The 14,835-nt window shown below is 50.1% G+C and overlaps 1 protein-coding gene across 7 annotated transcripts in view; it reads left to right on the top strand.

Annotated features, from left to right (window-relative positions):
• Positions 1–14,835, top strand: part of LOC149364195 (uncharacterized) — a 270,656-nt gene that overhangs the window by 243,651 nt on the left and 12,170 nt on the right. For all 7 annotated transcript variants that reach the window (XM_089574177.1, XM_089574179.1, XM_089574175.1 and 4 more), the window contains one exon: positions 10,129–13,649. In XM_089574177.1, coding sequence (XP_089430303.1) covers positions 10,606–13,649 — 3,044 coding nt within the window. In that variant the 5' untranslated portion in view covers positions 10,129–10,605. The remainder of the gene's footprint in view (positions 1–10,128; positions 13,650–14,835) is intronic.

The following is a 14,835-nucleotide window of genomic DNA, read 5'->3' as shown; positions in this document are numbered from 1 at the left end:
CAGAAAAAGGTGGCGTTTGTGTTTGTCGTTAGCCGAAGTGTCTGGTGGCGCGCTACCCTTAACACGGGCCGGCATTATGCAGGCTTGTGTAGGTTTGCTTACCTGCTTCCAGCGGTAACCGTGCGTAAGCTTTTGTGTGCTGCTCGGTTGCTCGTTTGCTCATTCGCTCACACCACCTCACATATTACTTACTAATCGCTCATTCGCTTTTTCGGCCGTTGACTTCTTCGTAGCCTGAATAGCGCGGTTTGGATACAAGTTTTACATAATTGCAGGAATGTTAATAAGCGCTAGGCAAACACATTAAGCGAGATGATGCAGCAGACGGTTGGCGTCTGCACGCAAAAATGGCTGTGGTTAAAAGGTTGCTCTCATTGCTGATAACGTTTTCGATACCTAAGGCGACTATCGTAGAGCAGGAGCCTGGTCGCTTCACCCCTTTATTGCTTCACGCCGTCAGCGAACTGTCTAATAGCCGCCGTACTTGAACGCTGCGCTTTCAGCATTTTTGCGACGCTGTGAGTGCCATTCCCCCTCTCAACACCAGAGGGGGAAAATGATTATAATATATGACCGCGTAAACTTACTCTAATTCTGAGCTTATTATCATCATCATAATCACAATCATCAGCTCGACTAAGCCTAGTGCAGGACAAACTGCCTCTCCTATATCTCTCCAATTAACCCGGTCCTGTGCCAGTTGCTGCCACTTTAAGCGTTTATATGTAGAGCCTTATAAAGCATTTGACTGCAGTCGGCTTCGAACAAACAATAGCTACAAATTAGCACATTTGGGGCTTCTCTCGGGAGTAAGATATTAAGAAATTGGTGGCATGATTCTGAAGGTGCAAGCAGCACCGTGAACGTGATAACGAAACAGGGGCAGTTCCACATATCTGTGCGAGGCGCAGAAATGTGCACCTCTACGCCCAGGGGTGTGGAAACTTCGCGCACCACTGCGGGAAAGATAATCGGTGGGAAATTTCCTCACAACGCATACCGCTGAAGTCAAGAACCGAGAGGCGGTCTCCAGATATCTCCTGGACGAGATGTCCGCCGAATGAGGTATCTGAGGCACTGTTCGGCGGCACACTCCGCTTATTTCCCCGAAATGCATTCTCCACTGGAGACATTTATCTCCTAACAATCCAACAGCATATTGTTACGTGGCGGCCAGCCGAAGAATGAGGCGTGGTGAACCATGAACAAGAGATGATTTAATGGCCGCTAGCCTAGCGCGAGCGCTCCGTCCCGCGCCACTGCCAGCTTCGTCTTCTTCGTAACACTACCCGGGACCACCGAGCGGACGTCCCGATCGTAAACTGAAGACGACATGGACGAAGGGATGCGTGATTTAGCGATGGCTTCCAGGGCAGAAAAGAAGTGGCAAAGTGATGACGAGAAATTATCTTTTAAACGTTACTTGTCCTCAATGCTCCAGCGAAGCTTTTTGCAACACCTAAGTCATGGAACCATTTGGCCTTTGCCTCAGATTCAGTACTAATCCAGTGCGTCATGCATATTCTTATAGTACGCTTCGTTACGCATCCTCTTTCCCTCAAGACACGTGGAGGCTGCATGGACTAACGTTTCACGAACCCGACAATTCACGCACTTCACTTCCACGGGTGTTTGAGCACGATAAAGACAAATAAAAAAGAGAAAACAAGCAGTCCAGGGAAGATGGACGGAACCATTTCTACTTCGTTGGGATGATATCGTGTGAATGATAAGTTGGAACGTTACCACTGCCAACAATAGCTGAAATACGCATCTGCGAGAAGATATACCTTATACTGTGTTGGTCTCTGTGCCTGAATTTTTATGTTCTGTTTTGAAGCTGACCACTTTTCGAGGCCGAATTCGAATTTGCGCGCTGACGAGATTGGAAAGGCCGTTCTGGTGCCGGCTTTCAAATTACGGCTCCGCTCGAACGTGTTCGATTTTCCGGCGGCTGCTGCCGTGCGAGCCGCTCATTTTCGGCCGGCCGGTCCATCCGAGTTGTTTGGGTGTGAGTTGCTTCTTTATGTTTTCTGCATTCCGGCCGCACGTCTTTCGGCGGCATTTAGAGTTTTGTATCTGCTTATCGAGAGTTGGAAAAAGTTCGTCGCGATTTCCACCATAAAGCTCTCTATTCATTTGCGCCGCCGGGAACGCGTTGCATATGCGTGCGCGACCGTTCGTCAAGGGGCCTTTGAAAAGCTAATTTCTGCTCACAGCGGGTCGAAAAAAATGAAGTATAAATATATCGATTGAACAACGTTTTTTATACTTTGTGCTAGCCTTGCAGAAAGGTCAAATTACAAGTGTGTAATAATTTTTGATTTCATATTGCCTAGGTTCTGCTATCCATCTATTCGTTAGAAGGCTCAAAGAATTCAGATAATTACAATTAGCGTCAATTGAAATGCAAGCAGGATAGCGCAGATAGATAAGAATATTAACTGGTAAATAATATAGGCAGGCTATATTAGCACTTCCGTGTCGCGTTGTTCGCGCCATCAGAGTGAACGTTAAGCGAGTATTCGGTCTTCCTCAACTAAAATCTCGCTTTGCTCTTCCCGTTTCATTTTTCTTGTTCGCTTTGCATTTGAGGCTGACGGTACGCTCTTGCGAAGTATACAATATTTCTTCTTTTACTAAGGTGTGTTCTGACGCTGCTCCACCCCGTGGTAGCTGAGGGGCGTTCTGCTGCCTAGCGCAAGGTCGCGGGTTCGATCCCTGTCGGCGTACACGCACTACGGTAGAGGCGAAATTTGGAACATCCTGTGTGGTGATACTTCGAGGGACGTTAAGGAAACTTTAATGGCTCGAAGTTATTCCTGATATTTTCTCTGCTCGGGGCCTGGTAACCCACGGTGTTCATGACGTTGGTGTTGATGGTTTCAATTTTAATGGCTTCAATAGCACTTTGCATCACTCGTTAGGTCTGCTCGAGGTGTTGTTGTCGAAGACCCGCTTTCTTCCAAGCATTTCACGCCTGAGAATCCAAGTATTAAGCCAGTACCTACTGATAGACCGGTGGGTGCCTGACGGCTTTGGAGGTCCCCCCCCCCCCCCCCCCCCCTTTCCTACCTCGTACGAGGTGGATAACCCGCTGTGTTTATATTTATATTACACTTAAAAGCCCATTAACCAAGTTGTCAAATCGAAATGGCATGTTTTTTTTGTTTTTTCTGGTTGGAATCTATGACATGAGAACATATTCTTTTTTGAACGTAAGCATCGAATCTCTTTTGTTCAGAGTTTATCGCTGTGACAAAAAAAAATAATGAGGCCTTATTCTCTGGAAACATGTCATCGGACAATGGTTCAGGATGTTTCAGCTTTTTTTTTTCCTCTATGAAAATTGCCGGTTAAACAAAGGAAACGCTGTCTTAGCTGCATGCGCATGTCGCGTTAAAGAGCATGCCACAAACGCTTCCTTTGCTCTTGAGGCGACCTTCACGCGTCCCCCACTGTTTCGCCGGCTGCGTTTCCAGGAAGCCTGGCGCACTGCGTCTCGACACTGCGACGAGACTCGAACACTGGCGTATGTGCTCGCCGTCGAGGGTGAGAGCGAAAGGGAATGGAAGCGGAGGGAGAACGGCAGGGGAGAGGGCACATGGAATGTTCCGCCCGTACACTGCGAGGCTTGCAATGTAATAGCCGGGAATATTCCCGCAGTGGTATAGCAGATATATCCGGGCGAGGTTCTGTTCCAGCTATGCTGCACGAGGGTCCAGAAAAAGAAGCGGGATGAAAAAACACGAGCAAAGTCACTCGAGAGAAGAAGGGGAGTTCTCTTACGAAAGCCACTACACACACCTGCGTTCGTAGTCGCATCTGGCGTCTAGCTTGCGCGGATGCTTTATCTGATCCGGAGCTGCGGCGACTGGTGATAGTGCTCGACGCCTCACTTTTTTTTTTTCCACGTGCGCAACAACGGCTTTTCCTCCGATCCGGAACCGAGTGGTCGCAATTTTGCCTTTTTTTTTCCGCCTGTAAATTCTACCCAGCATCTCTCCGTGTTTGAGGTGCGAACCTGCGAAGGGCTGCGTAGCTGGAATCAAGCGAATTTGTCGTGTACGGCCTGATGATGTGAGTTTCCATTTACTACAATTTTTTTCCTGCTTTATGCGGTGCCCACGTAAAGCCTTGGACTACTTGCAGTGTGATGTTTGGGCCAGGGATGCGAAGTACTTCGTTGATCTCGTAGGATGCAGGACCAGTTCCTGCAAGTTGCCGCTCCCCAATGAAAGACATTGTTGGATCTGTGACTGCATTATTAAGATACATTTATTCACGAAGGAAACCGCAAAAAGAACCTCCATTAAAGTTTACCTCCTATTGGCCGAGGTGCGCAGTCTGGAATTGTATTTCGAAGACTGGTACGTTCACACTTTCGCTTGTCCGATAGCTTTAGCTCTATTCCAGGCTGTGCGCTTAGGCTCCCAAGAAATTCAGGTATTTAAACATTAAAGCTTCTTCCTATTCTCGACTATCTCAGTCGAATATCGTCCCAAAGTCGCAACTAACTTCACAAAGAAACAAACATTGAAACCTTGCACCGAAATTTCCGTTACAAATGTATTCACATACGAAGAAAACCTTTCAGCGCATAGTTGGATTCCAGCCTAAGCTTGCGCGTACCGAACAGCTGCTCCTGAGACCTTCAACCACCAGGCCATAGCCATAACTACAGGAGTATTCTTAGTACTTATTTGTGCCCGTAACAGTAACATAAATCGATAACTAATGGCTCTAGACTAAGGATAGCGGCAGTGAGTTCATTAAAGCACAGAGGCCGACGCCTACGCACTGGCGCGAAACTTAAGCGCATTAATCATCATCGTCGTCGTCATTCGTCAACCTTTATATATGGTACTTTTGTTTTATCCGTCCACGTGCTCGGTACCAAGTACGCTTGCCGCTGCCATTGGTGGCTGGATAATCCGGCGCCAGGAAACTCATTCAAGATCTGGATGCCGGTTGGACGGCGGAGAGGAGGACCGCTTGAATGATTAACGACGGAAACTTTTTGAGGCCTAACGCCTCTCTAGGGACATGTGTAACATAGCCGAGATCCATTAAAATAACAAGGGCCTTTGAACACCATATTATGACCCAATCCAGGCTCCGCGAGGCCGACCCAGTAAACCGTTTTCGACCCAGTAAAGCGTTTTCGACCCAGTAAAGCGTTTTCGACCCAATAAAGCGTTTTCGACCCAATAAAGCGTTTTCGACGCAATAAAGCGTTTTCGACTTAGCAGAGCGTTTTCGACCTAGCAGAGCGTTTTCGACCCAGCAGAGCGTTTTCGACATACCAAATCATTCCCGACACAGCAAAGCGTTTCCGACCCGGCAAAGTGTTTCCGACCCAGCAAAGCGTTTTCGACCCGGCAAAGCGTTTCATGCCGACATCTTCACAGCTACTTCTAGTGACCAGACAAACCGGAGATTTTCTTTGCTGGCATCATGATCAGGTGACTTTGATGCCCTGGAGTCCGAACCGAAGGCAGCCAAGGAAGACTGGGGAGCTGTGTTATGGCTGCGATGGACCCAGACTCAAGAATAATCCTTGAAATAGCTTAGGTGGCACTCTGTTCGTCTTCTGTAAGGCAGTATCAATGGAAAAGACAGAAATGGTGAACAATTTTTAAACGCGAGTTTCTGTTGCAAGGCGTACTTGCACTCGTATTGTCTAGAGGCTGGGATGCAGAATGCGTGATGGGCTTGCAGCAGTTCGATCCCAATGACATTAATTCTTTTGTAAGGAGCAAGAACTATGAACGAGGGAGTGAGCTGGAATGTTTTTGAAGGAATGAAACACTAATATAACCATTTTATCAATTTCTCTTTCCACGTTCGGATGACTTTATTCGAAATAGCTGCAGCTTTATTTTCTTTCTTGCGGTTCTCATTCAGCATTAGTCGTAATATGTGACGTCTGTAAAAATCTAGCAACTGGTCGAAGTTGCAGGCGTGTATGGCAAGGAGAGCGAGGTACTTTCATGCAAAGTTCTGCTTTCAGCTTTCGTCTTAAGTGACTGGATTGCGGCGAATTGATGAACTGTGCGGTCGTCGCTTTTTGGCCTATAGGCGTTCTTTAGTTGCGTTGTACGGTTGCCTCGATGAAATGATCCCTTAAGCACCACCTGAAACCCAGCGCATCACCACATTCAGCATCATCCACTTTCTTTTGCTTCTTTATCTTTTAAATTTCTGATAGCCCCCGAGAAATTCAAACCTTACTAGAAAAATATGTCCATTACAAGAATCGGGAACAACATGGGTCATTGAGAGAGGTATTTTTCTCGTCACTGTGACATTATGTTCGAAACCACTGCAACCATCAATTCTCCGAATTTTCTTACCATCGAAAAACTCAAGCACAAACTTGCTAATTAACCTCTCAAATGGTGACGTCTGTTTGGCCGGTACATTTTAATTAGCGCAGAGCCTTGCTTTCAGCGAAGTCCAGCGGACTCGAAGTGCAGATGAATATAATTTCGCTGAAAAAGGCATTGGCGTTCACATTGTAGTCCTGATTCCATGCTTTCACCCCGTCTTTCCGTTTGAACGAAAAAACGTTTTGTTTCCCTTGTACCGCGTCCGTCGGTTACTCGCACGTCTTGCACGCAAGCTGGGAGCTGCAAATAACCGACCTTCCTGAATTCGACTGTTGCTATGAAAAGCCCAGAGCCTGCGTACCCTTGTTCTTTTCTCCTTCCTATTGGTTTCATCTACACTCGGGAGCAGCTGTCGCTGCTTTTGTGCACAGCTGGTTAGAAGAAGTATGAGGGGCTCTAGCAATGGCGCTCGTTTTTACTCGGCGCGCTTTCATGCGCTTCGCCCGCGTGAGGCGTTTGAAAACAATAAAACCTTTGAGGAGCAATTTAAATTAGCAGCTTCTCGTTTCCGGCGTAGCCATCGAACGCACGTAGTTTCACGGCGTGGTCCTCGTGGGGACAACCAGTGCTGCCCTCTAATGGCCGCTGTGCTCGTAACTGGTGCGCTAAAGAGAGTGAGTGGATGCCTGTTGCATGAGCTACGAAATGGGGGTGGGAAGACTGTTTCTTGTTTTTTTTTTTGTATGTGTGAATCTATACTGCAGCTGTGCGCTACATCGCAGTCGACGAGAAACAAGAACACCATATGGCAAGAGCACGCCTAAAACATGCTCTGTTACTGCGTATATTTGTACCTGCTGAAGGGATGGTGTCTCGCCTTCTATGTCTTGAGGTTCTATCAAGGACCATCGTTGGTTTTTCAAGTGACTTTAGTTATGTGATGAGATAAGAACAGTGTCTGTGACCTTCAAGGCTTCGAAATGAAGACAGGGACTTATGCTCCCATATTTCATTTCATTTGCAAACACCCTGATGCTCGAGAAGTTCAAGCTTTCAAACATCTCTGCGGCAATCTCGAGAACATTTGAAATTTTACCAAAGCAGTGAAACACGTACTCCTTTCATGAGGATGAGCGTTACACTAATATAAATAGGATTTCTCAATAGCTGGGAAAGAAGGGCGACATTTTTCACTCAGACCAATGCGACTACACATACTACACGTAAAGGTCTATGGAATGCACACATTATCAGTATCATCAGCCTGACTACGGCCACTGCAGGCTAAAAGGCCTCTCCCATATCTCTCCATATCTTAATTTCATCGCCGTATTTTTGCGCAGCGTGGAATATGTCCATGGAACCCATTCTGGATTTGTCAATTACGCAGTGCACCGTTAAACCTCGAACAGTTCGCCCAAAATTGAAAATGAATATGAATTTCTTCGCTAAGGTCACGTTTCGTGATTTTTTGACGGCGACGATCGTTGTGCGAATATCCCGACACACTAGGTTTGAAATGTAGAAAGGAGTGTGGGTTTAAGTACGATCCTGTTGTTTTGGCTTTAAAACGACAGACTTGAAAACAAGCTTGTCCCCGGTGTTTGCGTTCTTGTGTGGAGTAATCGCTTGATGTTCCTTTCGGTTCTTCGGGAGGGCTCAGACTCTTCCAATCGTGGATGATTTGACGATCATTACGCAGGACCTGTCCAGGTCAAGGGAGGTTTATATTTACATGAATGTACCAGGGGAAACTGGGTTACAGAGGCAAAGCCACGCAGACAATCGAGCGAACTGTAACTTATTGGGGAAATTCTCACGCAGAAAAAACACTCCACATGACCTTCACTTACCGACCGAAGGGTTTCGGTTAAAGCCTAGATACTTGTACAAGTACGTGCCAAACACGGAGTCTTCACCCAGACTGCTGTCAGGTGCCTTTGCTTGCATTTTTGTAGGTTTCGCAAACAAAGGAGTTAGGGAGGTCATGTTTCAAGGCCCGCCCTAAACTTCGATAACCAGTGAACTTTAATATACAGCAGTCACAGCCCCTGTAGGCTGGAAACAACCTCGAAACCATGGCTTGGCAAAAAAAGGAAACGAAACACGTAAAGAAACCGCCGCTGCGGTGGCACAGTGGTTATGGTGCTCGGCTGCTGACCCGAAAGACGCGGGTTCGATCCCGGCCGCGGCGGCTGGAATTTCTTTGGAGGAGAAATTCTAGAGGCCCATGCACTGTGCGATGTCAGTGCACGTCAAAGAACCCCAGGTGGTCGAAACTTCCGGAGCCCTCCACTACGGCGTCCCTCATAGCCTTAGTCGCTTTGGGACGTTAAACCCCATAAACCAAACCAAACCAACCAAAGAAACCATTCTGAGTACCCTCTCCCCAAGGGCGCACTTGCCCTTATCGCGCGGTGCTGTTTTCCTTTTCCCTTCCGCCACCGCCCCTGCGGGTCGTTTCTCGAAGGATGACGAGTTTTTCTAGCTAACTGACAGGGCGAGTTATGCGTCTGCTCATCGTGGAGGTGCCGAATGGCCGAGACAGGAAACGAGCCCCGCGACGCTTCGGTGCTGGCCAGCATGCCAGCAAACGAAAGGGCACTTCGCGGAACTCGAGGCAGGTTCGCATATTTCCGCGGAAGTGGTATGGGGATCTGCTGGCGCTTCCCCCCCCCCCCCCCCCCCCCCTTGAATTATGGCTTGGGCCGAGAACTAGCCATGCTTGCATTTGTAGGTAGTTAAGGTTTGTCAAGAGCCACCAGGTCACGCTTGTTGAGAGAGTAAGGAAGCCGGGAACATCATTGTTGTGTTTTTTGACACAACAGCCTTTACAGTTGTACAGCGAACACCAAAAATTCTAACTTCTGTGGTGCAAACGTCTGATAACTGTCCGTGACACTCTGTCTATACGCGCCTCGGCTGCGTTGGTGATACCGCACATCCGGCCTTGGAGGCCATGATTTGTGTAAATTTATGAAGACGAGTCCCGTCGCTGGTTCTTGAGGGTTTGTGTGTGACCTTGCGCTCTTGCGATAGTGTACCGGATAAGAGTGGAAAGATAGTGTATTGGATAAGAGTGGAAAGGCGATGTAGTCGATAACACTACATGCCACGAAATGGGAAACAGCCTTCCCTGTCGTTCGTGATTGTGGTATTTGGCTGTCGCTAAAGAACGATACGCAAATAGTACGGTGGCTAAGTTTTTTCTCACATAGGAAAGAGAGATAAAGCGCTGCCGCATATTTGAGAACCAAGAATAGTTTTATCATCGTTCATTTCAGACGTCACGCAGTAAAATGTCGCACCACTCTTTTGCTGCATGTTTCAGATAGCGAAGTCACAGTGTTAAGGACTGGTTATTATATCACGAATGAGGGGCGGATTTTAGGGATTGGGTCTCGCCCTGAAGTGCGAAATTTTGGGGGGAAACGACGCTGAACTTCATTTTTTTTTTAAATGAAAAGTGTCTTAAACTTACACGGTTAAAATGGAACCGATGCTGAAACTCATTTTTTTTTAAATGGAAAGTGTCTTAAACTTGCATTGTTAAAATGAAACAGAACCCCTTCAAATGTGACGTATACACCCCCTCCCCCTCCCCCCCTTTTTGCCTATAGCTGCTCCGCATAAGACACTTGAGGGACATTTAATGCATGTCCACATTTATGATTGTTCAGGCGTCCTTGAGTGATTATTAGAGTGTTGGAGTAGAGCGAGCGGTGGATATAAGCTGTTGTCAGTAGACCCTGATACTGTTGTAATGTTCATTTCTATTTTCTATTTTTGCCTACAGAAACATCGACGGTCCGGGCCACTGTTGTGGTCATCTTCGACGTTCCTTCGTGCGGCACAGATGACTTTCTTTCTGCTCCGGAACAGCGACACTGACCCGGTGACCTCGTGCTGACCTCAACCAGTCATTGGCATAAGCGGGGATAGGTTTCTTCTAAGACTAGAAAGTGGAACGGTGCCCTCTTACGGGAACTCTTCACATATTACCGCCAAACGGACTCTCCCACTTCAGGTCCATTTCTCAGCCTTGCTCGAGAAAGGCAGTGACTGAACTGTGCTGGAGGCTGCCGTAGAGCTCCCCTTGTTCTTAGCCGAGGACGTAGATTCCGACTCTCCGCGCCCTGCATCACCGAAGGTCTCCAAGCTGCACAAGGTCGGCCCAGCCAACGGCCTCTCTCGCGGCTCGGTGGAGGCTAAGTTGGCGTTCAGCACGAAGAGACCAGGAAAATGCGATGTGGCCCACGGGACTCAGGCCGCGATGGCCCGTGGTGGCGCCAAACGGAGGCCCTCGACCGAAACCAAGACAGGCAAGGGTAGCGCCATCGTGCAGTCATCGAAGGTCGACGTTTCCAGAGTGGCGGTGAAACTAGAACCCAGGAGCGACGACGAAACGGACAAGAGCGAGGAGTTGTCGGACATAATCAATTTCCTCATTGAGACCGATCCCAGGAGAAACCGCGAGGTGTACGGAGCTCTCGACGCATCTTCCGACGACGCAGAGCGCTCCTCCTCTCCGCCGGGAAGACATTGCGAACATCTGGACAGGAGTACGCCGCCGGACATCAAGAAAACCCGCAAGGAAGTCGAAGCTCCGAGGCGTTCCGAAGGTACTTCGGCAGCTTCGCCGCTCCGTATCGTTCTACCGGCCCCGGACATCTACGGCTTCAACTACCAGCCCGACTTCGCAACCTGCACTGCGTCCAGGGCTACTAGTCAAACTTCTACGCGCTCTGATGCCGAGCGCGGCTTCTCTGAGACCTCACAGCTGGACGGGACATTGCACGAAGTTGAGATGAGTGAGCCGCGCGACTCCGCCGAAGGCAGCATGCCGGCGAATGGGAGCGACCAGTCTTTTGAGGTCAGTGATAAGTGTCAAGTGCCAAGCGCAGAGGATAAAATGCACCAAAAAGCACCCGCATCGCCCGTAAACAACGCCGCCGCCGAAAAGAGCGCTATCGCAAACAAAGGGTGCGCCCTGCGTGACAGCTTAATAATAAAGCCGGACGATATCTCCGAAGACGCGGGCGATAGCCTCGCCCACGCTGTTGCTCATGGACCAGTGGTGAGTGCGAATTGTGATGACGGGCGCGCTGATAGTGCGGCTGCCCCTGTCTCGCCCGCTTATCCGGACACAAGGCCGCGTCGTGCGGAGGAAGATAGCCGCGTCGACGACAACGGCAGTCGTAACGACGGCGACCACAGAGGCGCTGAAGAGCCTCAACTGCGCACACCGGCCGAACCAGAGCCCTCGCCATCTCCACGAGCTTCCGACGTTGATGCGAACGGACGGCGGCAGAGCGAGCTCCAAGGGGACCCTGACGTCGCGGATAAGCCGCCTGCGTCGCCTATTGAAAAAACCTGTGACGAGACCGGCGGTGACGTGACGTTAGCGGAGAGCGAGTGCGCTAGCGTGTTGTTGCCCGAGGATCGGAAGGCCAGGAGCAGTTGTGAGAGAGACGCTGAGTCTGACAGCACTGAAGCGCTGCAGTGGTCTCCAGGTGTTGCGTCCCGTTCGAACAGTGCGGAGTACACGGAGGAGGGCGTTCCCGCCGCAGACGTCGTCGGCAATGACGCGTCGGAGAACGTGGATACCTCATCGCCCGCAGCAGTGCCAACGGAGCCACCAGTCGCCGAAGTCAAGTGGGAAAGGGAGTGCTCTCCGCTCTTGAACGGCGCAGACATTTCCGAATGCAACGACCGGACCGTTGACTGCCTCGAGTCTGCAAACAACCGTGACGCACCCTCGTCCGACCGTGGCCTCGACAATATCTTCAGCGTGTTTACCACGGTTCAAGAGGGCACAATCGTCAGCGTGGATTGTAAAAAGTTTCGCAAGAGGGGCCGCCCTCTGGGGCCTAAGAAAAAGCACGCGCTGAGGAGGGCGCAGATGGCCGCCATGGAGGTGGCCAGTAGGAAGGACGACGTCGAATTCACGGTCAGGCAAGTGCTACACGACGTGGTTGAGAGGATTGTGAGGACCGGTTCTGAAACACCGTCCAAGCTTTCGGAGGCCAACATCAAAGATGTCATTAGCAGCTTTTGTGAATCCAATGGCTTTAGACGCCAAGATTTTGCCGGTGATGACGATGGGCTTGTTTTCGGCAAAGTGTTGCCCGAAGACAGCCATACCGCCGTTGCTGCCGGAAAAAGACGGCGGCGCGGGAGTTCTGATCAGGGGTCATCTTCTGAGCATGGCTCGATAACAACGAGGACCAGGCAAGGAGGTAATGGTGGCACTCGCAAGCGCTACAAGAAGCGCGAAACGTCGCCCACGAAACGGATGCTTACCAGGAGTCAGTGGAGGCGCTCCTGTTACCAGAAGGAACTGGAGAAGAAACGCGCCGCCTCCACCGACCATCCGGACAACGGGCTTCTAGGGGAGCGGGATGCCGAAGACTCAATTCCCGACGCCAAGCGCCGGCGCCGGTCTGTGGATCTGACCTCGGACATGGACAGTTCCAACACGGAGTCTTCTGCGGACGCCATGAGCTTAGCTTGCGGTGGCTCCCAGGACGTGGACCTCGCAGCGAGCAACGAGGACGTGGCCTACAACGCTGCTGTCGAGTTGCGACCTGTCGGTGCTGTTGGTGCTAGTGATGGTGACAAATCGCGAGTGCTAGTCGCGGAGAGTTCCTCTGCATCGTTGAATTCCAGTATTTATTTATCCTGCGAACCGCCCAAGCTGGGCTACATGGAAGCGAGCGTAACGACCGCGCCCCGTGAACTCAGTTCCCTCGTGAAGGTGCGAAACGGTGATCGTGACGACCCCACGACGCGCGACGTCCGTGTGGTGGCGGACGCTGGTAACAGTTACTGTGGGGAGACGCAGGCACGGCGTAGGCTGCCGCCGCCGGAGTACGCACGTGTCGACGCACGTGCCATTGTTGGTGACGATGTGAATGACGAGGACGACGACGATGACGGCGAGTCGCAATTAGTGATCTGTGATACTGACGACTCCTGCCACGGCGCGCCGCCGTCCGCTGTCCCTGATGGTGTAGGTGGTGGTGGTGGTGCCTGGCTTGACGACTCTTCGGCGGACAAAGAGCGCGCCGCCGTGGTGAGGCGTGAATTGGACTCTTCCATTGTGCACGCATCACAGCGGTCTCCTCGCCAGCCCGATGCGAGCCCGGCGCGCAGTGCAGTGTGTGAATCCGAAAAGGCAGCCGCTGACACGGGTGTCGTTTGTCGCGGCGAAGGCGACGGCGCCAGGACACTGGAGGCGGCCGGTGCCGCCGCTGCCGCCGCCGCAACGGATGCAGCTTCTCCGGCTCATCTCAGATCTCCGCCGGCGGCGCTCAGGTGAGACTGTTTACACGCTTTGATGTCCACGGGGAAAAAAAAAAACGTGCAACTAAATTCGATTTCCGGTGGGAACCAGTGCGGCAGGCGTGGAAATAGACAGCTTGGATTTGCTCTGCGTGTGAACCGAGTGTGTTTGTGGTGCGTTCAGCGAAGGCAGTCATATGCCGTCAACATTGATTGAGCTGTAGTGATGGTCGAGTGATCTGTTCGTCTTTTGGCTCGTGCTGTGATGCGCACCTCAATAACTTTCTTAGCGGTTTCCTCACGTGCATAGAGATTTTTTCCGCTTTAGGTACATCCACTTTATATTTAATCCAGCCGAGTGGTTAGGACTTTTCTGATTGTTCACTACTGAAAATTAATTGGGAATAGCAAATGCGAACTCTGTTATTCTGCATTTCAGGCATGGAAAGTTTGATGAAATGCGAATACACTTTGAAGATCATTCACGGGCTTTTTTTGGTGGAAAAGGCGTAACGCTGTATCAGGATCGTGCATGTCGGCCACTAGTCTTAGACGCGATGGAAGATTTTAATTAGAATCGGATCTGCTGGCATGTGATCACTGAAATGAATCCAGAGTTCATGAAGATTATACTGCAATTTTCAGTGGTGCTCTAAACTTACGGTGCCGCCGTCAGCATCGTAGTATTTCGTAGCTGTAAACTCTATACCTCACCTGCTGCCTGAGAATAATGTTGTCCGTGCGGCGTTCACCCATATGGAACATATTGATTGGGGAAGGCACAACCCCCAAGTGTGGACCATGGGGTCTCCTTGGTAATGGTTCTCTCACGGTGACTAGTTTGTGGCACAGCTGTCTACTTTAATTTTTTTCATTCACGGTGCAGGGTGGGTGTGTGTGAGGGAGGGGGGGGGAGGGTAGTGTCTGCTAATTTTAAAGTTCTTTTTATATAGCTGCGATAGCGGCTAATGTTCAGTACTGTTTTGGAGCAGCCATATGTTGCCAAGTTTTCAGAAACAGTTCCCCTGTTTGATTCTCAAGCAAGAGACCCGCTAGACTTGCAAATGACATCCTGTGTCACCCTTTCGAATGAGTTATGTTTCAAAGGCCGCCCTATTCTGAAGTGCTACACCGCTGGCTCACTCTTTTAAGTCGCTCGGAGAACTAACTATTTAAGTCGGAGACATTCCCCTTGTGATGCAAGAGTCCGCCAGTTCAT

Source organism: Amblyomma mixtum, chromosome 2 (assembly GCF_055824585.1).
Source record: "Amblyomma mixtum isolate Tamu chromosome 2, ASM5582458v1, whole genome shotgun sequence".
NCBI classification, from domain to species: domain Eukaryota; kingdom Metazoa; phylum Arthropoda; class Arachnida; order Ixodida; family Ixodidae; genus Amblyomma; species Amblyomma mixtum.
The sequence above is the reverse complement of the archived record's forward strand: the minus strand, read 5'-3'. Positions and strand labels throughout refer to the sequence as shown.